Genomic DNA, 25,280 nt, shown 5'->3' with positions numbered 1-25,280 from the left:
AGCCACCCAGGCACTCCTAAAATTATTCTTAATGCTAAGAATTACTACTTACTACTTTTACTACTAAGAATAACTGGACTGCCTTTTTTCTGAAAATCCCTCAAAAGATATAGAAATATACCTTTCTGAGGGCGCCTTGGTGGCTCGGTTGGTTGAGTGTCCAACTCTTGATTTCAGTTCAGTCTCAGGGTTGTGGGATCAGGTCCCGCGTTGGGCTCCATGCCGAGCGTGAGCCTGTGTGGGATTCATTCTCTCTCACTCTCTCTCTCTCTCTGTCCCCCTCTCCCCCTCTCTCTCCCCCTCTCCTGTCCCCTGCTCTCACCCTTTCTCTCTCAAATTAAAAAAATATATGTGTGTGTGTGTGTGTGTATATCTACCTTTCTGTTTTCAATCCCATTTTTCTAGCTGCCATGATCCTAGGTTTTACATGGAGAGTTCCCTGGATTTACCCTAAGAAACTGCAGTAAACAAAAATACCATTGAACCTCTTTTCTTTCTTTCAGGTACAATATCGAGCCCAGTTTGTATTGTCCATTTTTCTCCCTTGGAGCGTGCATGGAAGGCCTCAACACTTTGTTTGGCAGACTGTTAGGGATTACGTTGTATGCCGAGCAGCCCGCGAAAGGAGAGGTGTGGTGCGAGGGCGTCCGCAAACTGGTAAGCGTCCGGTTCGCGTGGGGTCGCCCCGCGTGTCTCTCGGGCCTGGTAGGGAGCTTCTGGCAGTTTCACGTTCAAGCGAGCCTTGCCCTCTCGGAGCCTGTCTCCCCTTATTTCCGTTTCACCAGAAAATCCAGATCACCACTTCTGACTTGGGGACACTGCACAAAGCACCAGTTTTCTCTAAAATCGGTTGTTGCCTCGGATCGATAGACACAGAGCTGCGGAGCGTAGGGGCTTGTTGGAACGTTGAGCCTTCGTATGTTGACAGATTCTGGTTCAAGGGACATTTGTCATTACTTGCCACGTTCCTGCACTGCTCGGTGTCACTTTCGGTTAATTCCAGAATCCACGGCCTCTGTCACTTGTACTTTTTTCCCCAACCCCCCTCCCATCTTGTGGGAGCAATTGTATATATATATAATTTGCATAATATATTGATTTTTCTCCCGTGCTCTGGTTTGACTTCTTTGGTAATAACTTCGAGCCTGGCGTCCACCCTTCTCCAGTTAGGGCCCCCTGTATTTGAGACGTGAATATGTTTATTTTTTCCTCATTTTAAGATTATGAGGCGGTATTGACTTATCTGTCTGTCAGCAAGGCTCTGTGTTGTTAGGCCGTTTGACTTCCTGCCTGTGTGCGTCCCACACTTGCTCCCTTCCCTGTATGTGGAGAGAAGGACGCCACCTCAGGGGCTCCCGGCTGCCTTCCGGGAGATAGGCGCTAGGCGCGGTGATGGAAGCGAAAGGGTGGGGTAGGAGCACGCTTCCTCACCGCCCCGAACTACCTGTTTGTGGAGTGCGTCCTTCACAGAGTGGCGGAGGCCGGTCAAGTGCGGAGATAGAGTAAAAGAAAAACCGGTAACAGGAGTGAAAGGACAAAACGCAAGCAAGGAGAAGGTTGGGAGGCGTAAAGCTGAGGTTCCCCGTGGCAGAACCCTCAAGTTGTGACAAGGCGGACGAGGCGAGCTGGGGGCCAGCCGTCGAGTTCTCCACAGGCCGTGCGTCTTTTATAGGCCCAGTTTGAGGGAGGGGCATAAATGACATTACTGGTCTTCAGCCGAAGCCAGGAGCCAGCTTTCGTCGTGTCTGGGTTCAGGGGTTAACATGTGGGGGCATAAATGCGCATCGTGAGATGGAGGTCTAACGCTGTCCAGCCAGAGCTTACCCCCAAGTGTATGGGGAGGTTGTGGACAGTCTGAAGAGCGGGGTTTGGTGGCCGTGGCGTAGGGCGCTGGCGGTCTGGATGAAGGGCTCGAACAAGGAGGTGTCCTCTCCTGACAGAATCCCCAGATCACAATCCTCTGAGAGAGGAGGAGAAAACGGAATCTAGTTTGAGATGATGCGGGATGTACAGTCTAACCGAGTGGACGTGGTCACAGCGATGGGGGTTTTATATATGGATTCTTATTAGGGATGTTTTTCCACTGTTAGTTTCTGATTCACCCCTGAATGTAATTTTTTTCCAGGCTGTGGTTCATGAATCCGAAGGATTGTTGGGGTACATTTACTGTGATTTTTTTCAGCGAGCGGGCAAGCCACATCAGGTGATGCTTTTGTTTATAAACCCATTTCTCTGGAAGGGACTGACAGTTCTTTCGTGTCACTGTGCGCTCCGCATCTCACCTTTCTCCTTCCCTAACATTTAGAACACATTTCAGTGTGGTACTTCCCTAGCATTTAGAAGACATTAACGGTAGCTACTGAGTATATAAAAATTTTTTTTTTAATGTTTTTATTTATTTTTGAGACAGACAGAGACAGAGCATGAACGGGGGAGGGGCAGAGAGAGGGGGAGACACAGAATCGGAAGCAGGCTCCAGGCTCCGAGCCATCAGCACAGAGCCCGACGCGGGGCTCGAACTCACGGACCGTGAGATCGTGACCTGAGCTGAAGTCGGACGCTTAACCGACTGAGCCACCCAGGCGCCCCGCTACTGAGTATATAAATTTGAAATTAGGGAGGAATTTAAAGGTAATAAAGGTTATGGAAATAATTACATACGCCTGTGTCTGCCATTTTTATCTGGGTTACGGTTATAACGACAGCGGATATTTTATGAGCCCTTCTGTATCCCAGCCATGGTGTCTTTGAATGTTCATCTCAACCTTTTGAACTAAGCTCCGACATTATGGGGAAACAGGCCAGAGAGGTTAAGTTACTTGCTCAGCGCCACACAGCTAGAAGTGCTAGGACTTGAACCTAGGCATTCTTTTCTTTCTTTTTTTTTTTAATGTTTATTTTATTTTTGAGAGATAGTCTCAGAGCATGGGGAGGGGAGGGGTGGGGGGGGGGGGGGGGACACAGAATCCGAGGCAGGCTCCAGGCTCTGAGCTATCAGCCCAGAGCCCGACGAGGGGCTCAGACTCACAAACTGTGAGATCATGACCTGAGCCAAAGTCAGATGCTTAACTGACTAAGCGACCCAGGCACCCCTGAACCCAGACATCCTGACTAGAGCCTTCGCTCTTTTCTACTTTTCATACTTGACAAGGGTCTTAGTTTAGAATTATAGAAGATATGCCCACATGGAAACCTTATCAGCCACCAGTTCACGCCTTGTAAAGAAAACGTGAGGTTCATTTCCTTTCGCCGCATTCCAGGTTTGCCGGTTAATTAGCCTCAAATTTCGGGTAATTTGATGGGAAATGTCAAGAGTTGAGGTTTTAAGTTATAACAGAGATCACGGTGCCCTATATTTGAATAGCGGTTCACACTTTCTAGTGCATTTGAATAGCTATGCGCATATGAAATGGGGGGGGGGCTGCTCTGGGATTTGACAGGGGGGAGAGAAGCTCACGGAGGCAAATCTGATGTAGGTGTCAAAGGTGGGGCCAGAGTCCAGGTGACACAGATTCAGATCCCAGCAGTCCTGGCTGTGTGTCCTTGGGCACGTGACTTCGCTTTCCTTTTCCTCCTCTGAAAAATGAGATGCCTGCCTCATGGGGTTATTGTGAAGAATAAGTGACACAGTGCCTGTGACTCTCAGCCCGTTAGAGGAAGTTACTCCAAATTCCTTGCTTTGTGACAGTTTAGAGTTCATCACTTCTGAGTGACACAGACAACGGGTGTGAGAAGTGTCTCCTAGGTCACCGCCTGACGCGCGTGGAGGGAGCTCAGTAAACATTAATGGCAGCACCCACCCCAAGTAGTAGCTCAATGTCCGTCCCTACCCACCTGCCCGTGGACAGTTGAGGGTGTGGATCTAAACTCTCTGATGACTGTGTCTCCAACATCTGGTATAGTGTCGCCTCGATAGATCTGTTTGGAGCGAATGAATGAAGTAATCAACACAAGCTCAGGGTATTACTGGTGTTTTAGAAAACTTAAAATTTTAGCAAAGTAAGCATTCGGAAAAGTGTCTGTAACTAAATAAAGAGAACAGAATTAAGTTAAAATTGGAACTCACACACCTTGGTGTGATTTTATATTCAGATTACCTAATACTTTCTCGTCTAATTATGTTTTCTATCTCGTTAAGGACTGCCATTTTACAATCCGTGGAGGCAGATTAAAGGAAGACGGAGACTACCAGCTCCCAGTCGTAGTTCTTATGCTGAATCTTCCCCATCCCTCAAGGAATTTACCAACTTTATTAACTCCTGGAATGATGGAAAATCTTTTCCATGAAATGGGACATGCCATGCATTCTATGCTGGGACGTACTCGTTACCAGCACGTCACTGGTGAGCCACGAAGGGGGGACTTCTGTTCAACAACGATCCTTTAAAAAAGCATGTCGTTTATTTAGACTGGGGGGAAAAAGGCTCCTCATTCAGAAAACCGGTCGTTTAATGTTGTCCGCTGGTCATTTACTGCAGGCTGCCTCACCTGGCCCTTCCAGCTGTTACACAACCTGATCATCGTACATTTTTCTCCTCCCTTGCTAACAGTTCTGACCGAGGATTATGCCAGTGTCTTCTGAGTTTGCACCTTTTTCATTTTATCATGTTCTATATGGAATTGAAGTTTTTGGACACTCTTTTTTTTTTGAGAGAGAGTATGGGTGGTCGGGGAGAGGGCAGAGGAGGGAGTGAGAGAGACTCTTAAGCAGGCTCACGCTCAGCACGGAGCCTGACTTGGGGCTCGATCCCATAACCCTGGGATCATGACCTGAGCTGAAATCAAGAGTTGGACCCTCAGCTGACGGAGCCATCCAGGCGCCCCTGGAATTTAAGTTTTTGGCTGTGTGTGTGTGTGTGAATAAATACATGTGTCTTCAGTACCTAGCACAGAGTTAGTGAGTAAGTGAAAGAATGTTGCCTCTTTGTCTCCAAAATCAGTTAGAAAACACATTAAAGCCTGTTTAAAAAGTATGATAAGGTACTTTTCATTTTTCTTATGCTTTCCCCGTATATAAAATGACAGCCTTTCATGTTGGTAATGTGGCCATATTTGATGATATGCTGTGTAGACTTTCCTCTCTGTTGTCTCATCTCTAATAAGCTCACTATCCTTTATGGTCAGCTATAGGTCACCTACTAAATTGCTGCCATTCAGTGTTTATTAACTGACTTTGTAAATACAGTATTTGGGGGAAGGAGAAGATATTTGACAAGACTATAGATGAGCTGGACAGCATCATAAAATGTCACCAAAAAGTTCTTACGGGATTTGTTGCTTTAAGTAATTTTAAGTTTAAAACATTGCTTTTCTCACTGAGGATTGACTTTGTTACAAGGAGCAAACAGTGGTTTAAAAAAATACTCTTAAAACGAAGCATATAGATAAAGAAGAAGTGGTATATATATATATATATATATACATATGTGTACAATGAAGTATTACTGAGACATGAAGAAGGAGAACTCGCCATTTGCAACAACATGGTTGGAACTAGAAAGTGTTGTGCTAAGTGAAATAAGTCAGACACAGAAAGATGCCAGATGATTTCACTTACATGTGGAATCTAAAAAACAAATAGACTTTTCTTTTTCAATTTGTTTACCTTTATTTGTTTTTGAGAAACAGAGACAAAGCGTGAACAGGGGAGGGGCAGAGAGAGAAGGAGACACAGACTCTGAAGCAGGCTCCAGGCTCCGGGCTGTCCTCACAGAGCCCGATGCGGGGCTCGAACCCACGCATCGTGAGATCATGACCTGAGCCGGAGTCAGACGCTCGGCCAACTGAGCCACGCAGGTGCCCCAAAACAAATAGACTTTTCAACATAGAGAACAAACTGGTGGCTGCCAGAGGGGAAGGCGTGGGGGGATGGGCGAAATAGGAGAAACGATTAGAGGTATGAGCTTCCAGTTAGAAAATAAATAAATCATTGGGGCGCCTGGGTGGCTTAGTCCGTTGAGTGTCCGACTTCGGCTCAGGTCGTGATCTCACAGTCCGTGAGTTCGAGCCCGGCGTCGGGCTCTGTGCTGACAGCTCGGGGCCCGGAGCCTGCTTCGGATTCTGTGTCTCCCTCTCTCTCTGCCCCTCCCCCGCTCATGCTCTGTCTCTCTCTCTCTCTCTCTCTCTCTCTCTCTGTCAAAAATAAACATGAAAAAAAATTTTAGAAAATAAATCATGGAGATGAAAATTACAGCATAGGGAATAGAACCAGCCAACAGACAAATAAGTGAAGGATAAAAGCATTTGGTGGTGGAATTCAGCAAATTAAATACAAATGGTACATTAATTGTAGGAATGTTTTAATTTGTGTCTCCTATATCGCCAAGCAGAGCTGAAGACAGATTTGTTTGTAGAGGGTGTGAGCCATGGCTTTACAAGGTGTTTTATCCAGCTGTGCAAATATTTTGTTTTACTTTTGATATATAGGAAAATATATGGGATTATAATAAGCTTTTCTGCAAATATGTACAATAATTTTATAGAAGTGAAATATTGATTTAATGAATTAAATCTTATCATACCTTCATCAGAAGTACACATAAAAGTTTTAAAAGAGTACATAAAAAGAAAGATAAATATGTTGATTTGATTCATGCCAACTTTTTTTTTTTCTTTTCCCCCCATTTTAGGGACCAGGTGCCCCACTGACTTCGCTGAAGTTCCTTCTATTCTGATGGAGTACTTTGCAAATGACCACCGAGTGGTTAGCCAGTTTGCCAGACATTATCAGACGGGGCAGGTAGGGGAGCACAGTGCTACGTCGTGTCCATGGGGGGGGGGGGGGGGGCGGCTTTCCTGACATGCATAGCGTGGACTCCTCAGGACTGTCACCCTCTCAGTACCAGAGTCCTTCCACTTTATTTTTAGTTTTCGTTTTATTTTTTTATTTTTGCCAGCCACTAGGACCACAGTGTTGACAAGCTCTCTCTTATCGGCTGAGAGCCTATCTTGCCTTCACAACCATCCCTTGAGGAAAGTGCCTGGTCCCTGTTTTCCGGAGGAGGAAACAAGATTACCGTACAACAGGCCTTCCAACCTGTCTCGCTTCAGAAAAGCCGTCGCTCTTCCTTTCGTCTTTCATTTATGCCTCTGTTTGTTCCTTTGTTTTGTCAAAACCGAACCGCGTTGCCCATTTTTCCCATCGTGCCCTGCACCGTAGGTCTGAAAAGGTTTCGATTTCAATAGTTGGATTCGAAGCATGAGTTTAAAGATTAAGAAAATCGGTGAAGTAGGAGGACAATGAGAGATCTCTGTAATGAGTTAGCCGTAAGCGTAACTGTCGATGTTGTGCAGTGAACTGTCCACACATACTTTGCGAAATATCTTCTTTTCCTTCTCTGAGAACTTTGATTATAAATACCCCGTCAGTCACTGGTTTCTCCCTGAGACTGTGCCTCCCTGAGTGCAGGTGTCAAATTACAGTCATCTTTGGATCCTTGGCACTTAGAATCTTGCCTAGCTCCTGAGAAGCACTAGAAGGAATGAATGGAATGAGAAAAGGCTCCAAACCCACCTTTATTTGTGACTCTTTTTCTTTTTCTTTTCTTTTTTTTTTTTTTTCAACGTTTTTTATTTATTGTTGGGACAGAGAGAGACAGAGCATGAACGGGGGAGGGGCAGAGAGAGAGGGAGACACAGAATCGGAAACAGGCTCCAGGCTCCGAGCCATCAGCCCAGAGCCTGACGCGGGGCTCGAACTCACGGACCGCGAGATCGTGACCTGGCTGAAGTCGGACGCTTAACCGACTGCGCCACCCAGGCGCCCCTGTTTTTGGTTTTTTTTTTTTTTTTTTTTTTTTTGTGACTCTTTTTCTAACGTGATTTGGTCATTTCTGGTTTTTGGACTTGATTTCATCTCACCGTTATTGTCAGCTGCAGAATAACGGAGGAGTTTCTGGATAACCAGTCTGACCGGGCCTTCATCATAATCTGTCTCGGTTATTAAGATGACAGAATTGAGATATTGGCGATCAATTAGCTGTCTTTCCATTAACCTTCGGAGAAGTTAGACCCAGCCAGTAACGTGGAAACGCATAAGCCACGGAAGGGGAGCATGGGTCCGCGGGTCCACATTTTCACATTTCCACATTTTGGGGTTTGGGAATGGCCGGGAAGACCTGACTAAATCCCTCCTTCAGAACTTGTGCCCCTGGCCATCTTGTAGGGAGGTAGGGCACAAGGCATATTGGGGCAGAGCCACATGCCCAGCGGGGGCCCATGAGGGAGAGCCCCCGGACCTTGGCTAGGGATGCTGGGAGAGGCTTCGTGCAGGAAGTCCCGGAGGAGCCAGGTTTGAAAAAATACATAAAAGGGGCGCTTTGCCCGTCAGCTTTCGGCAGCCCTTTTCCATCTTGTTTAATATATTTGTCGAGAACGCTAAGGATGCTCACAGGTCCTTCAGTCAGAAGTAGTTATTGAGTTTTTATCAAGTACCAGGAACTGTCCTCAGCATCTGAGAAACAGCCGGGAGTGAGTGAGACAACAGTCTAGCCCTCAAGGCCTTCAAATCCCAGGAGAACTAAGGCAAAACTAAAGATGAGGTTATTCCAGCCAGAAGGAAAAGCCTGTAGAGTCTCGGAAAAGTCTGAGACCGTGTCAAGGTGCTGGCAGTGGTAAGTACGGGAGGAGGAGGAAGGGGAGCGAGAAAAAGAGACTGGAAAGTTTTTGTTTCTAGAATTTGCTCCCAGTTTCTGCATTCCTCTTGCCGACACACACTTTTTGATCCTAGCTCATTTGCTAGACCACCGTTTGTGACTTGAGTAGTTTTAACTGGCGTTTTTGTTTTTAATTTTTTTTAACGTTTATTTATTTTTGAGACAGAGAGAGACAGAGCATGAATGGGGGAGGGTCAGAGAGAGAGGGAGACACAGAATGTGAAACAGGCCCCGGGCTCTGAGCTGTCAGCACAGAGCCCGACGCGGGGCTCGAACTCACAGACTGTGAGATCATGACCCGAGCTGACGTCGGACGCTCAACCGACTGAGCCACCCAGGCGCCCCTAACTGGCGGTGTTTACACTGGGCCTTGCTGCCACACTTCCTCTCAGGAGTTGAGTCTAGTCCTCCTGGCTCTCAGGCAGCTCTGCCCCAACCCATTTCCTCATTAGCCTTTGGCAGACAGCTTCCCTGGGTTCCATCTTCGAACTTGTGTCCTTGCTCAGCCCCGAAAATATGTAGTCAAGTGATAGAGCCAGAACGAAGGTCCTGGCCCTGGGGGGCTCGGAGAAGCAGACTCCAGGAGCTATTGGAGATTTAACTGGAAGGATTTGAAGCCAGTTGGATAACAGGGGTGAGAGAGGGAAATCAAAGACGGATGCTCCATGAACAGAGAATTCTGGAAGAGGTCCAAATATGAGGAAGGAAGACAGCTCTTTTTTGGCTGCGTCCATGGGGCCATGAGTGACACAACTCTGAAATACAGAATCAAATAGACCCTGCGGGGTGTGGGGGTAATTGGCATAGAGCTGGCACTTAACGTATAGGGAGGTTAGGCATGACCCGTGAGAGAAAAGCAGCAGGTATGTGATGAAGCAGCGTCACCAGGAAAGGAGCTGAGCTTAGATTGCTCAGGGGATCTGAACCCCGAGGTAAGGGTTAGCACAAGAGAGCGCCAGGAGCCTCTCAGAGCAGTACTTAAAGCAAAAAGCTAAATCTCGGGCTAAAATTCACCACAATTATGAAAGTCGGTTTTTAAACTATTACCTGTTTACAGGACAATCGGAAGAGCAAAGAAGGGCCAAAAAGAAGAGCAAAGAGCCACTGCTTGGAGGATAGTGTAATGTCCCCAAACAGGACAGTTCTTATTTTAATATGGCGTTCTTCTGTAAGAGCCATTTTGAACAAGAGAGTTGCAAGAAAACAATATTGAGTCCCAAACTACACTTCGAAACAGGAAAGAAGCAGTAAGTTGCTTTGAATTAATTCAAGTTTCAGACACAAGCAGACATGTGCATTGAGCTAAGGGGACTTGCAGACGCAGTCTCGAAAGAATTTAAAATAATTTTGCAAGTCGTATAGAGAACAGAAAGAGTGCCAGAAGGCAAGAAACGGGAGAATGCCTTGACTTTCACAAAGGGCTTGCCTCTTCTTGCCACTAATTAAGATACCAAGTGGCTAGATGATTTCATTTTAAGGGCACTTCTAGCCTTAAGGACAAGGAGTTAATTCCCTAAAGCCCAAGGCTTTGTGAATAAATGGCATTAAAGCCCATAAGAGGAATGACAGGGTTGCATCTTTATGCTCCATTTCTTATTCTGCTACATGTTAGGAAAGGATTGTTTTTTCTTGGAACATCGTGGGGTGTATCCGAGAGAACTCGCAGAGTAAGGATAATATATCAGTGACTTATTAACACCCACGAGTATTTTATCTGAACCAGAGCATGGCCACTGGCCAATGAATTCCTTGCGGTTGAGGAATGAGAAGCATGCGTGTTAGATTTGCAGGGGCCATGCGGCTGTCAGAGGTAAGCAGGGCCAGAGGTGATCATTTGGGATTCACAACTGCCTTGACAAGCTACAGCATCAAAGCGGACGCGGAATTTCTTGTCGATAGGTCTTCGAATCGATAGCACACGTAGAGAAGGAGTACAGACTTGGTGGCAGTTCGTGGGCAAGCTCCCGGGTTTTTAGCCGTGGTGAACTGAACGTGAATCAACTGTCTGATCGAGTTTCCCCACAGACCTCGTTCTGGCTCAGGCGGCGTTTGGGACCCGTGCCGTCCAAGGAATTGAAGGGTACTGTCGCTCTCCTTGGTGCTTATTGGTTCCCGCCTTGAGCCTGCCCCCTTTCCAGTTGTTCCCAGTAAGTGGAAAATTATCTGCAGGTGGCCCCGCGCTTCTGGAGGCATGATCCTCGTTCTCCGTTAAACGTGGTTAGATGCGGTTTATTTTTCGTTGTAGTAAGAACAGCATAAAAGTTACCATCTTGGGGCGCCCGGGTGGCTCAGTTGGCGAAGCGTCCAGCTCTTGATTTTGGCTCAGGTCATGATTCCAGCGTCGCGGAATCGAGTCTCATGTTGGGCTCCGTGCTGGGCAGGGAGCCTGTTTGAGATTCTCTCCCTCTCTTTCTCTCCTCTCTCTTCCCTCTGCCCTTGGATGCGTGTGCATGCACACGCTCGCGCGCGCTCTCTCTCTCTCTCTCTCTAATTAAAAAAAAAAAAAAGTTAGCATCTTGACCGTGCTTAAGTGTGCCAGTCAACGGTATGAAGCACATTCTTACTGTTCGCTGCCATCCCTGCCATCCGTCTCTAGAACACTCTTCCTCTTGCAAAACCGAAACTCTGTCCCCAGTAAACAGCTCCCTGCTTCTTCTCCCACCCGGGCCCCTGGCCCCTGGCCCCCAGCCCCTGGCCCCCGGCCCCCTTTCTGCTTTCTGTCTCCATGAATTTGACTACTCCAAGTACCTCATATTAGTGGAATCCTGCAGTATTCGCCCTGTTGTAAGTTAGCACAATGTTTTTAAGGCGCATCATGTAGCCGATGTCAGAGTCGCCTTCTGTTTAAAGGCTGAATAATATTCCGTTGTATGTGTATACCACATTGCGTCTGTCCCTTCGTCCGTTGATGGATATTTGGGTCGCTTCCACCTTTCGACTGTTGTGAATAATGCTGCTCTGGGTCTACAAATTCCTGCTTGAGTCTCTGTTTTCAGTTCCTTTACATATATACACAGAAGTGGGATTGCTGGATTGTATAGAAATTCTATTTTAAATTTCATGAGGAACCGCCGTTCAGTTCTCCACAGTGGCTGCATCATCTTACCTTCCTACTTTGCAGACTGTTGAGCATAAAGTTCCACTTTTCTCCGCATCCTTGCCAACACTTGTTCTTTTCTGATTTTTTGATAGTAGCCATCCTCCTGGGTGTGAGGTGGTGTCTCACTGTGGTTTTGATTTTCATTTGCCTAACGATTAATGATGTTGAACATTTTTTTAAAATTGAAATCCAAGTTAGTTAACATACAGTGTAATAATGATTTCAGGAATAGAATTTAGTGATTCATCACTTACCTATAACACCCAGTGCTCACCCCAACAAGTGCCCTGCTAAATGCCCATCACCCTGTTAGCCCATCTGCCCACCCAACACCCCTCCAGGAACCCTCAGTGTCTTCTCTGTATTTAAGAGTCTTTTATGGTTTGTCCCCCGCCCTGTTTTTATATTATTTTTGCTTCCCTTCCCTTATGTTCATCTGTTTTCTGAATGATATACTCAAGTATATGAGTGAAATCATATACTTGTCTTTCTCCGACTGACTTATTTTGCTTAGCATAATACACTCTAATTCCATCCGTGTTTTTGCAGATGGCAAGATTTCATTCTTTTTGATTGGCGGGTAATATTCCATTGTATGTATATATGTATGTATGTATCTATCTGTCTATAAACACCACATCTTCTTTATCCATTCATCAGTCAGTGGACATTTGGGCTCTTAACATACTTTGGCTATTGTTGAAAGCACTGCTGTAAACATTGGGGTGCATGTGCCCCTTTGAATCATCACTCCTGTATCCTTTGGATGAATACCTAGTAGAGCAATTGCTGGGTCATAGGTTAGTTCTATTTTTAATTTTTTGAGGAACCTCCATACTTGATGTTGAACATTTTTTAATGTGCTTTTTGACCATTTGTATATCTTCAAAGAAATATCAGTTCAAGTCCTTTGTTCGTATTTTAATTGGGTTGTCCTTTTTTCGTTGTGGTGTTATAGGAGTTCTTTATTTATTCTTAATATTAATCCCTTATCAGACATATGATTTGCAAGTATTTTCTCCCATTGTGTGGTTTGCCTTTTCAGTCTATTGATTGTGTCCTTTGATACACAGTTTTTAATTTTGATATAGTCCAGTTAATCTATTTTTTCTTTTGTTGGCAGGGCTTTTGGTGTCAGATCCAAGAAATCATTGCCAAACTTGATGTTATGAAGCTTTTTCCCTATGTTTTTTTCTAAGAGTTTTATAGTTTTAAGTCTTATGCTTATTTATTTATTTTTTTTAGACAATTTTTTTTTAATGTTTATTCATTTTTGACAGACAGAGAGAGATAGAGCATGAGCGGGGAAGGGGCAGAGAGAGGGAGACACAGAATCTGAAACAGGCTCCGGGCTGTGAGCTTTCAGCACAGAGCCCGACGCGGGGCTCGAACTCACGGACTATGAGATCATGACCCGAGCTGAAGTCGGACGCTCAACCGACTGAGCCACCCAGGTGCCCCTAAGTCTTATGTTTAGATCATTGATTCATTTTGGGTTAATTTTAGTAGATGATGCAGCGTTTTTTTTTTTCTTATTTTAGTAATTCTGAAACAGATATCTTGCTATCTATTTAATGATGTAAGTGTGCCCCCTCCCCAGCTATTATAAACTCACAGGTATATATTTTTTTCTTTTTTAACAATTAGCGTACTCTTAGATTCAAGGAAATAAGATAGTCTTAGTCCCTACACCAAAGTTGAAAATGTTAAGCACTTCCATAATGTCGTCTAAAAGCCTCACCCTTGACCCTCGTCCCTATATATCCCCATGAGGGGGTTAGGCTGTCCCTGACTCTCAGATTATTTAGAGTATGCGGAGTTTTTCTCATTTTTTTTATTATGCAGGCAGGGATGAAGACCAAATATATATTTTATATCACAGTACCACACCACCCTATTTCCCTGCAGCAGTATCTGCCTCTGTCCCCTTTTGTCCCAGTTTCCAACCAATAATCTCTGACCCCTTCTTCCTCTCCCACACACACTTGCCTTGCTCCCACTTTTCCCACAATATCCCGTCTGCCTATTGCGTGGAGCAGGTGGCAGACCCCAGTGTATTTCAGCGTACTCGAGTATTTTGTTCAGCGTGGGACGCTGTGTTCCGCAGGTGACATTGATGAGCAAGAAAGCGTTCTGAGGAGTGGCCTGCAACATTTGTATAAAATTGGAAACCGTCTCATGTTAGACATGGCGTAAGACTAGAAAAAATAAACTGCAGTCTGTTGTAGAATATCTGAAGGATGCCATGTAAAGGTAGAAAGTGTATTCGTTCGACATCACTCCGGCAAAAAAAATAACGACGTTACTGGTAACAGTGGATGGGGATTATGCTGCAGCTGATTTCAGTTCAGTAGATTCTTCTCATGACTGATCAGAAAGGCAGTGCCTCTGAAAGTAATAAACTTTTCATTTAACATTTAATGTTGCAGAATAACATTTCTAGAAGGAACAGCTGTGAACCCACCATCCAACTTAAAAAGCAAAACATTACCATAGGCTCCTCTCGGAGTCCTGAACTCTCACTGATTTTTGCTTAGAAATAGTTTTTGCCACCCAAGTTATTTGTTCGTAAGCCATGTGGTATTTCGTTTTGTGTTTGAGCCGTACAGAAGTGGTATTCTACTGTCTATAATCTGTGACCAGCTTTTGCCAGCTGTGTGCCCGAACTCGTCAGGTGTGCACACAGCTGCAGTGTCTTCGCTTTCGGTCCGTGGTGACGTTCCGTGATTCACGAAGCTCTTCTCCTGTCAGTGGACACACAGCTCCTTCCGGGTTCGCGCTAGTCCACACAATTCTGCGTTTTATATTCGTGTGCAGGACCGAAATTGCTGGGTTTGGGAGGGGATGCGTGTTTTTAAGTTTACGTGATAATGCCAGATGGCTTTTCAAAATATTTCTGCTTATTCTCCCTCCTCTCAGCGATGGTTCCCATCACACCACATCCTCATCAACATTTGATATTGTCAGAGTCTGAATTTTGCCAGTTTTGTAGTTAAGAAATGGAATGCTGTTGTGGCCTTGATTGGCAGCAACGTTCCCTGGCTACTTTTTAAGGTTGAACATCTTTTTGTGTGTGTGTGTGTTTTTTTAATGCTTAGTTTTGGTAGAGACAGAGCATGAGTGGGGGAGGGGCAGAGAGAATCCGAAGCAGGCTCCAGGCTCTAAGCTGTCGGCACAGAGCCCGACATGGGGCTCGAACCCATGAACCGTGAGATCACGACCTGAGCCAAAGTCAGACGCTTAACCAACTGAGCCACCCAAGCACCTTGTATGTTGTTTTTTTTAAAAATTTTTATTTATTTTTGAGAGGGGGGCAGACAGGGGCAGAGAGAGGGAATCACAGAATCTGAAGCAGGCTCCAGGCTCTGAGCCGTCAGCACAGAGCCTGAAACAGGGCTCACACACAGAAACAGAGAGATCATGACCTAGGTCGAAGTCGGGTGCTTAGCCAACTGAGCCACCCAGGTGCCCCATACCCCGTATGTTTTTATGGCTCGCTTTTGTTTTCTGTCATGTGTCTGTTTGTCTTATGAGCATTTTTCTTTGTGGCGGTTTACTTTTTTCTTACTGATTTCTCCCCTTTCTTGATATGTTAGAATAACCCTGTGTTAGGCATATGCCTTCCCTCAGTTTATGGCTTGTCTGTTCACTTTCTTTATGGTATCTTTTGATGGATTTAATTCCTTCATTTTAATGTTGTTGAATTTAGCAATCTTTTCTGTATAGTTAGTGCTTTTTATTTTTTAATTAAAAAAATTTTTTTTGAGTTTATTTATTTTCGAGAGAGAGAGAGAGAGAGGCAGAAAGAAAGGGAGACAGAGAATCGCAGGTAGGTTCTGCACTGTCAGTGCCGAGCCCGGCGCAGGGACTCAAACCCACGAACCAAGAGATCGTGACCTGAGCCGAAATCAATAGTTGGATGCTCAACTGACTGAGCCACTCAGGCTCCCCAGTTCGTGCTTTTTAGATCTTATTTGAGAAACATTTGTTTCCTTAAAAGCCATACAATATTGTTTTCTTCTGAAAACAGAAGAAATGTTTAATGTTTTTTCTTTATTTTTAGGTGTCTATAATCAAGTTGGAAATTCTCTTTGGTTTAGTATAAGGTAGAGTTTAACATCCTTTCTTCCCTATAGTAACCATCATCCCAGCACCATTTATTCTTTCTCCAGGGACCCGTCATAAAGCACATACCCATTATATGCAGTAATCTGTTTATGGGATTTTTCTTTTATTCCATTGTTTACATCGTCTGCCCTGATAACCAGTACCCATGCTGTCTTTATTGTAGTAAACTTTATCAAGGCTTTCTTTATTCTTAAAAGATTTCTTGTCCAGTTTTGGGCTTTTGTGTTCTTTCATATAGATTTCGAATTAACTTGCCTATTTTTTAAAAAAATAACTGTGAGAAGAATTTGGTTGACATTATATTAAATCTGAAGATCAATTTGGGGAGAACTGATATCTCTCCATATTGATATTCAGATGCATGAATGTGATATATTCTTCCATTTGTTAAGTCTTTGTTAAATGTTTATTTATTTTTGAGAGAGAGAGGGAGCGAGAGCCTGTGCAAGCGGCGGGGTGGGGGTGGGGCAGAGAGGGAAGGACAGAGGATCTGAAGCAGACTGTATGCTGACAACAGGGAGCCCGACGTGGGCCTCGAACTCCCAAACCACGAGATCATGACCTGAGGCAAAGTGGGACGCTCAACGACTGAGCCACTCAGACGCCTCTTTTAATAAAGTTTAAATTTTTTCCCTAAGGCTCAACTTTTGTTATGCTTAGTCTTAGATGCCCGACCTTTTTGATACTATTATAAATAGTATATTTTTAAAAATTATATTTTCTAATTGTTGCTGGTACTTAAAGGTGTTATTTATCCTTCTTTTATATATAGATCATATTTCCAGACACTTTGGTAAACTTTCTTTTTAATTCAGATAACTTACGTGTAGACTTTGTTACTTTTTCAACCAGTTAATTCTGCAAAAATGGTAATTTTACTTTCCCTTTTCAACTCCTACATCTTTTTATTTCTCTTTCTTGCCCTATTTGACTTACTAGAACCTCTAGTACAATGTTGAATAGAAGCTGTGATATGGGCATGGTTTGCCTTTGTCCTGATTTCTAAAGGAAATGTTTTCAGTGTTTTACCATAAAGGAAGATGTTTGTTGTAGATTTGGTGGAGATAGCAGGAAAAGGAGATTCCTTCCTATTTCTAGTTACTTTTTAAAAATTATCAGTAGGTGTTGCATGTTATCAGATGTGTGTGTGTGCGTGCACACGTGTGCACGTTCCATCTTTTCAGGTAATCGGGCTGTACTTTTTCTTTGAGCCGTTCATATAGTGAATGTTAAGCCATTTTTGTATGGCAGGATTAGATAGGCTTTGTCTTACTGTTTTTAACAGTGCTGGCTTCAGTTTGCTAATGTTTTTTAATTTTTTTTTTTTTTTTAACATGTATTCCTTTTTTGAGAGATAGAGCGAGACAGTGTGAGTGAGAGAGGAACAGAGGAAGAGGGAGACACAGAATCCAAAGCAGGCTCCAGGCTCTGAGCTGTTAGCACAGAGCCCGACATGGGGCTCGAACTCACGAACTGTGAGATCATGACTGAGCTGAAGTCGGATGCCCAACCGACTGAACCACCCAGGTGCCCCGCTGATGTTTTTAATACAGGGGATTTTTGCATCTGTACTTATGAGAGACTGACTTGTGATTTTGCTTTGTCCCCTTGCTCTTTGCTGTGTGTTGGTAATAAGAATATACCATTTCATGAAATGAGTTTCCAAATGCTCCTTTTTTTTTTTCCCTGTTCCTTAGAAGTGCTTTTATAAAATTGTAATAATCTGTTTCTTGAAACTTTGTCAGAATTCATCTATAAAGCCGCTCGGGGTCTATTATTTTCTCTGTGGGAAGATATTTTAAATGACTGATTCCTTAATAGTCCTAAGAGTCTTTGGGCCTTCTTTTCTTCTTAAGTAAGCTTTGCTAAGTTGTAATTTTCTGGAAATTCACCCATTTAATCCAAGTTTTCAAGTTTATTGGGATAAAGTTATTTATGGCATTCTTTCATCTTTCAAATCCTGCTCAATGTGTAGTTAAGTTCTATCCTTTTCATTCCTCATATTGTTCTCTTGTTTTTTTCTCTATTAATTTTGGCAGAAGTTGGTCTTTTTACTGTTTTCAAAGAACTAATGCACACTCTGTTTATACTTTTCATTTTGTTTGTTTTAACATTAATTAGTTTCTGTTTTATTATTCTCTCCTTCCTCCTTCTTTGTTTATATCTCTCAATCAAGGTACACACTGACCTAATTAAATTTCAGTACATCTAACATACCTGTTCAAGTTTCAACGCCATAATTTTATTTTATTTTAAGTTTATTTCTTTAGAGAGAGAGTGTGTGCAACATACGCAAGCTGGGGGAAGGGGCAAAAAGAGAGGAGAGATAGATCCGACGCAGGCTCTGGCTGTCAGCTGCAGAGCCCCATGTGAGCTCAATCCCATGAACCTGTGAGATCATGACCTGAGTCAAAATCAAGAATTGGACACTTAACCAGCTGAGCCACCCAGGCTCCCAGCGCTATAATTATAATTATAAATTGTGCGGATACGGTGTTCTAGCTGCATGCCATGCTTTCAATACAAAATATTTATTTTTTATTTATTTATTTTTTATTTTTTTAATGTTTATTTATTTTTGAGACAGAGAGAGAGCATGAATGGGGAAGGGTCAGAGAGAGAGGGAGACACAGAATCTGAAACAGGCTCCAGGCTCTGAGCCATCAGCACAGAGCCTGACGCGGGGCTTGAACTCACGAGTCGCAAGATCATGACCTGGGCCGAAGTCGGCCGCTTAACCGACTGAGCCACCCAGGCTCCCAATACAAAATATTTCTAATGTTGCTGATTTCCATTGTAATTTCCTCTTTGAGCAACAAGTTGTTCGAAGTAAAGTTTAAAATTTTTAAGCCTTTGCAGAGGAGTTATGATTTTTTTGTTTTGTTTTGTTGTTGTTTACCAATACGTAACTAGTTAGTCTAATGAGTTTTGATTGTTTGCCGTTGTTGGTATTTTACATCTTACTGGATCATCGGTTTTTTGGAAATGTTTTGTGTGTGCTTGAGCACGTTGTATATTTTCTAATTATTGGATCTGGGCTTTCATATAAGTGTGTTAAGTCCGTCTTTTAATTGTGTTGTTTAGATTTTTTATATGTAACTAGTTTTTTTGAACTAACAAAAATTGAGAGGCGGAAATCTTCCAGGATGATGCGTAGATCACCTTTTCACCTTAGTTTTACCTATTTTTTAAAATTAGGACTTGATTTATTTAGGGCAATTTAGGTTTCCAGCAACCTTGAGGGGACAGTACAGAGGTTTCCCATATACCCTGTGTGCGCCCCACACAGGTATATAGCTTCCCCCGTCATCAGCATCACCCAACAGAGTGGTACGTTTGTTACAATTGATGGACCTACACGGACACGTGGTAATCACCCCAAGTCCACAGTTTACAGTACGGTTCACTCTTGGTTGTGTACATCCTGTGAGTTTGGACAAGTGTATAATAACAGGTATGTGTCATTATGGCCTCATACCCAGTATTTCCACTGCCTTGGAAATTTTTCTGTTTCTTTTTACTCTATGTACTTTGAGCATATATTTAGAAAAAATTTTTAATGTTTATTTATTTTTGAGAGAGAGAGAGCGAGAGTGGGGGAGGGACAGAGAAACAGGGAGACACAGAATCCAAAGCAGGCTCCAGGCTACGAGCTGTCAGTACAGAGCCCGATGCAGGGCTTGAACTCACGAGCCGTGAGATGATGACCTGAGCCGAAGTCGGACGCTTGACCGACTGAGCCACCCAGGCGCCCTTAGAGCATATTTTATTAGATGCATAAACATACAGAATTGTTATATTTTTCTGAGGAGCTCCTTCTTTCTTCCTCATGTGTTGTCTTCTTAATTTTCATAATGCTTCATCTTAAAGTCTCTTCTGATCATTTTTCAACCCAGCTATGTCACTAAGCATTAAATATAGTCACATGAGGGGCACCTGGCTGGCTTAGTAGTCAGTGGAGCATGCGGCCCTCAATCTTGGGGTTGTGTGTTTGAGCCCCACCTTGGGTGCTGGATGTAGAGATTACTTAAAAGTAAAAAATGTATAGTCTTTTGATTTTTGAGAGAAACCACAATTTTTATACAGTTTTGCCCATTAACCACTAAAACGCTTGTTGCTTGAGTCATCTTTGTCACAAAATATTTATCAGACAATAAGTAATGGGAATGAGCATTTACTATTAAGTTCTATCTTATTTAATCCTATCTAGCAATGTATGAAGTGGGCACGTGGCCGTCCACACTTTACGGAAACTGACTTAGGTTAAGTCACTTGCCAAAGGTCACACAATAGTAACATCGGGGCTGGTCTCTTAGTTTCCATTTGTGATCTGTTAGTAGGCCTGTTAGGTTCACATCAGAACTTCCTCAAAGTTCTGTCAGAGTTGCTAAAATCTGTATTACAATGTGGGTGTTTTCTTTCCCCAGTTTTGCTGTGGTAGAAAATGGTTTCTACTTCTTACACAATCTGTCTCAGAAAATAACAGACCCGTTTCCATTGTAGGTGTTATTTTTAGAATGTAGAAATCTAGTGCTTTCGTTTTGGAACCGTTCTGTGCTGCGTCACCGTAAGATTAGTCTGTTCCCTTACTTTGTGAAAGTCAGCCCAAAGCCAAAATTGCTTAAGATCTATTTCCAAGGAGACAGATAGGCTTGTCATAAATCTTCTCCTGTCATTCTCTTTCGGGAGATACGAACAAGGATTGAAGGTAAAAATTATAGTGCCACTGGAACTAGATTAGTTTTGGCAGGTTTCAGTTGTTTTGAAACTTTTCTTATTTTCAGCGTTAATGCTTTTCAATTATGTCTAGACAGGAACATGGAACTGGGAGGCAGAGGCGGGTCTGACCGTGCCTGCCCCCCACTCCCCTCCTGTGCCCCCCACACACAGTTGACCTCTGGTCAGTTGCTGAACTTGTCTGAGACTTCTGCTCTTTTATATAAAATAAAAACTGAAAATTTAGAAGTTAAAAACTATGCCTCCATACTTACCTCAAGAACTCTATTCTGTCAAATTTAGTAATGTATGCAGACCAATATTCTCGAAATTGTTTAAAGCAAAAAATGGAATTGAGACCTCTGTCACAGTTAAAATGTCACAATACTTCTGCTTCTTTCTCTGAACCATCAGCGAGTCCGTGATAACGTGTACGCATTTCTAAAGGTTCTTTCTTCTCATTACGTCTCAATTTGTCAGAAAACAACACTAAAACTCATGTAAGTTGATAGCAATGTTACTTCCTGTGGATTTAGATCTGAGATTTTGTCTCTTTGGGACGAGGCAGCTTTTTCGTTATATTGATTATATGCCATCTGAATTATGGGTTAATAGCAAAACAGACTAGTCGCTGCGTGCCGAATCTAGTTGTTTTCCCACCACAGACACGCGCAGAGATTTAGCGCTTGGTATGGGATCAAGCTGTAGAACTCAAGCCGCTTTGATGCTTGGCTTTCTGCCTCCGAAGGCTTTTCTTGCTCTGGATGACCATGTCTCAACAAGTTTATGTCATTAGATCCAGCACGTTCCCAAAGGATATCAATGGCCGGAGTTCTTTGCTTTGGGAAGAGGTGAATTATTACCATAACAAGGATTTGTACCAGAGGATGTCTGAACTTTTAATATTTATGCAGCTTTTACCGTAATAAATTTTCTAAGTGGTCATAAATAAAACAAGATATTTTATCATGGTGATGTGGCCCTGGAAGAATTTGATGCCAAAACTTTTAGCAAGATGTTATTTAAATTGGACAAGTGAGATTGTGAAGTGATAGAAAATGTCTGGCAAATTGATGAGGTTACATGCTTACAAGTTGAGCTCATGGAGAAGCATCCAGAGAATTCAAGTAATGCCAAGTTCCCTAAGACATTTGCATTTTTTGACGATAGCCTGAAACCTTCCAAAAATGTTGTGCTTTTTTTTTTTTTTTAATTTTTAATGTTTATTTATTTTTGAGACAGAGAGAGACAGAGCATGAATGGCGGAGGGTCAGAGAGAGAGGGAGACACAGGATCTGAAGCAGGCTCCAGGCTCTGAGCCGTCAGCACAGAGCCCGACGTGGGGCTCGAACTCACGGACGGTGAGATCATGACCTGAGCTGAAGTCGGACGCTTAACCGGCTGAGCCACCCAGGTGCCCCTGTGCTTTTTTTTTTCAAAGTTTATTTATTTATTTTTCAGGAAGAGGGAGAGCACACATGAGCCAGTGGGGGAGGGGCTGAGAGAGAGAGAGAGAGAGAGAGAGAGAGAGAGAGAGAGAGGGAGAGAGGGAACCCTAAGCACTGACCGTGCGGAGCCCGATGCGGGCCTCAAACCCACAAACCGTGGGATCATGACCTGAGCTGAAATCAAGGGTCTGAGGCTGAACCGACTGAGCCACCCAGGTGCCCCTGTGCTTTCTTAATATAACAGAAAAGCTATTGTTATTTTAACAGTTTTGTTCCGTGTATGGTCAGCCGTCAGTGCGGCTCGTGTCTATCCCAAGAACACAGTAAGCGCCTTCCTTCCTCTGGGGAGGCGGTGTAGGTAAGGCTCACTGCACAATTAATGGTGTCTGAAGCTCTCAAGGAACTCAGTTGTTACCAGGACAATGATGTAACCTGTTGTCCAAGCCAAGCCACTGCTGGGAGGGAAGAGGGGCGCCCTTCGTAATCACACCCAAACAGGCGGCCTAACCTGGGACTGTCAGGGCCACGCGCTGCGTGCGTGGTCACCGTTACGATGACCGCGCTCAGCAAGACAGATGCGTTTGGTGCCGTGACTTGAATTTCATCCAGTTAGTTAATCCTGTGCTCAGGTGGACCGAATAACTCCTACTGCATTGAGTCTTCTTACTAATTGCGATGGCAGATGCAAGGTGCCCGACCTCAGAGGTGTCCTCTTTCTCGTGGTGCTACCTCCCTGTAGGCAGTTCCGCTTGTAAAACTAGGAGGATTGAACTCTACCCACCTTTGTCGAGCAGCTAATTGTGATGATGTTTTTTGAAGTCAGAACATCTCAGACTTTAACATGCATAAAATCACCTGCAGATCCGGTTGAAATGTAGATTCTGATTCAGTGGGTGTGGAACGCCCAAGAATTTGTATTTCCGAGAAGCTCCCGATTCATGCTGAGACTGCTGGTCTTTACTTGCTTTGGGCTTCACGTAGCTGGGTAATTATTGTTCTTACTATTCATATTTTAATTATAAGCAGGAGACCAGACTTCACCTTCTTGACAGAAGGAAGGATCAATTTTACGGTCTTCTCTTCCTGGCCAGAGTTCTGTTCTGGCATTAACAAAAAATTAAAAAGAACAGATGCGTGTGGGACCAGGTTCTAGGCTAGCCGTGTGCTTTGGGTGCACAGAGAAAGATGGGCCCTCTGGTCCCTAGGGTGCTTTCAAGGGAACTTTCACACCGTGGTGGCTGTGCCTCAGAGTCTGGTTGGGGCTCCAGAAATTTAAATTTAAACCACCGGATGCATCAATGGATAAAGGATGAGTGAATGAACTAACGTCGAGAAATAGGAACTCTATACATAGCTGAACCCTCGGGTGGGGCAGTGTAGCCTCCCAGACTCTGAGACTTGGGCCACAGTTTTGTACTTTACAGGGGGCTTGCCATTTGTTATGAGACCGACTGCTTTGTCTTTGTTGTAGTCCTGCCAAGCCAGATCTTACTTCTTCAGAAATAACACAAGGATTCTTATTTTTAAATAAAGATCAAAGATAGTTGTGGAAAAACTCGTAATGAATTATTCAGATGCATTAGGTCACCATAGCTAATTATTGGCATCTTAGGCTCCAGTTGTAGAAACAACATTTCTACCGTTTTCCTCTTTACAACAGCGGGGATAGATACCCACAGTGTCTTTGTGTATCTTAGAGTGAGGGTGAATCTTTGAAATAGAAATACCACCACACTAATAGTATAGGAGGCATAATTAGAATAATAATTAGAGTAATTGCTTCTTGGACACTTTTTTAAAAATTTTTAATGTTTATTATTTTGCGAGGGAGAGAGTAGCGGGGAGGAGCAGAGAGAGGGAGACACAGCATCTGAAGCAGGCTCCAGCCTCCGAGCTGTCAGCACAGAGCCTGACATGGGGCTCCAACCCATGGACCGCAGACCACGAGATCAGGACCTGAGCTGAAGTCAGATGCTTAACTGACTGAGCCACCCAGGCGCCCCCTCTTGGGCACTTTTAATAATGACTGTCTTCTCAATTCATTCCTCCCTTGTTCTGTCTGTACCTCTTCTGTGGTTCTTGGGGCGTTTCCCCTTGCATTGTTGGTTTCCGCATACATCCCTTTTCCTGTTCCTGGTAGGGGAGCCGGAAGGGTCCCCAGCTGCTTAGTAGGGTCCCTCGCGCACAGCGGGATGCTCGGCGAAGATGAGCCCAGTGGGTCGGTCTCCCTCCCAAACCTGACTTGCCTTCACGGCTTTGTCCGCTTCCCTGGGCAGAGCTCTGCTCTGTACACGTGGAAATCAGCCAGCGTCAAGCCAGGGCTGCTTCAGACCTGGCAACCCTCGATACGAGACAAAACCCCTGCAGGTGTGTCTCTAAAAGAAACCCAGGCTAGGGCTTAAATTATCTGACATATAACGTTCATCCAGTAAATGTCATTTTGAAATCAATCCGCATTGGTGTTTTGTAACCTTGTTCAAAACAGTCTGCCCTTGTCGAGGTACCAGTGGCTTTAGAAACACCATGTCTGAACAGCTCTACACTAAGACCGCTCGAAAGGCTGCAGACGGCTAAGCTTTGTTAAGGGTACGACTAGATGTACTATTGTGTTTAGTGAAAATGGCTCTGTGGAAACAGTACCGAGAGCAGGACATACCTGAAAAGGAGCAAAGTAGAAATTTGCCTCTTTTTGCCGTAGGAAAAGAATTTTGCAGGGGAGCGGCGTGGGGTTCGGGCCCGGGACTGTTTGGCGTTTCCAGTGTGGACTCTTGTGCGAGGCTGGCCTGTCTTCCGTCTGCGGCTTGGCGGAGAACGGCAGGTGGTTTGCAGCCGAGAAGGCAGAGGGGCTTCAGGATGTGCTAATGCAGGGAGGACGCTAGAGAAAAGCGTCCCTCGGGAACTCGGCCCGTTTGTTTCCTGGCACGTTAGTGTGTTCGCGCTCGTGAGCTCCATCAGCTTGCGTGAGTTCGAGACCACCGCTCGGACCGAGGCACTGAACTGGTGGGGCCGAGGAAGCTGCTGGAGACCAGTGTCCAGAAAACCTGGGGGGCCTGCCGGCCTCTGGAGAGGAGGGTGCCAAGACGGGATTTAAAGAACTGAAAAGAAGCTTTCCGAAGAAAGTGTGTATAAAGTTAGGATCAGCAGGAAATGTAAAGATTAATGAGCATGATAACAGCTGCATTTGTGCATTTTTAAAGAAGCTTTATTTGTAATAACTTTTCTTTTACGTACGGT

General features: G+C 44.1%; 1 protein-coding gene and 1 non-coding gene across 3 annotated transcripts in view; one reads left to right on the top strand and one right to left on the bottom strand.

Moving 5' to 3' along the window:
• The window catches only part of MIPEP (mitochondrial intermediate peptidase), a 164,957-nt gene that overhangs the window by 55,518 nt on the left and 84,159 nt on the right, over positions 1-25,280 (top strand). For both annotated transcript variants that reach the window (XM_049646712.1, XM_049646711.1), the window contains exons 11-14: positions 504-657; positions 2,126-2,203; positions 4,139-4,343; positions 6,630-6,739. In XM_049646712.1, coding sequence (XP_049502669.1) covers positions 504-657; positions 2,126-2,203; positions 4,139-4,343; positions 6,630-6,739 — 547 coding nt within the window. The remainder of the gene's footprint in view (positions 1-503; positions 658-2,125; positions 2,204-4,138; positions 4,344-6,629; positions 6,740-25,280) is intronic.
• Positions 14,933-15,017, bottom strand: TRNAQ-UUG (transfer RNA glutamine (anticodon UUG)). The gene has a single exon. It is a non-coding gene; the product is annotated as a tRNA-Gln (tRNA).

Source organism: Panthera uncia (genome assembly GCF_023721935.1).
Source record: "Panthera uncia isolate 11264 chromosome A1 unlocalized genomic scaffold, Puncia_PCG_1.0 HiC_scaffold_16, whole genome shotgun sequence".
In the NCBI taxonomy this organism is placed as follows: Eukaryota; Metazoa; Chordata; class Mammalia; order Carnivora; family Felidae; genus Panthera; species Panthera uncia.
This window is presented reverse-complemented; position numbering and strand designations above follow the sequence as displayed.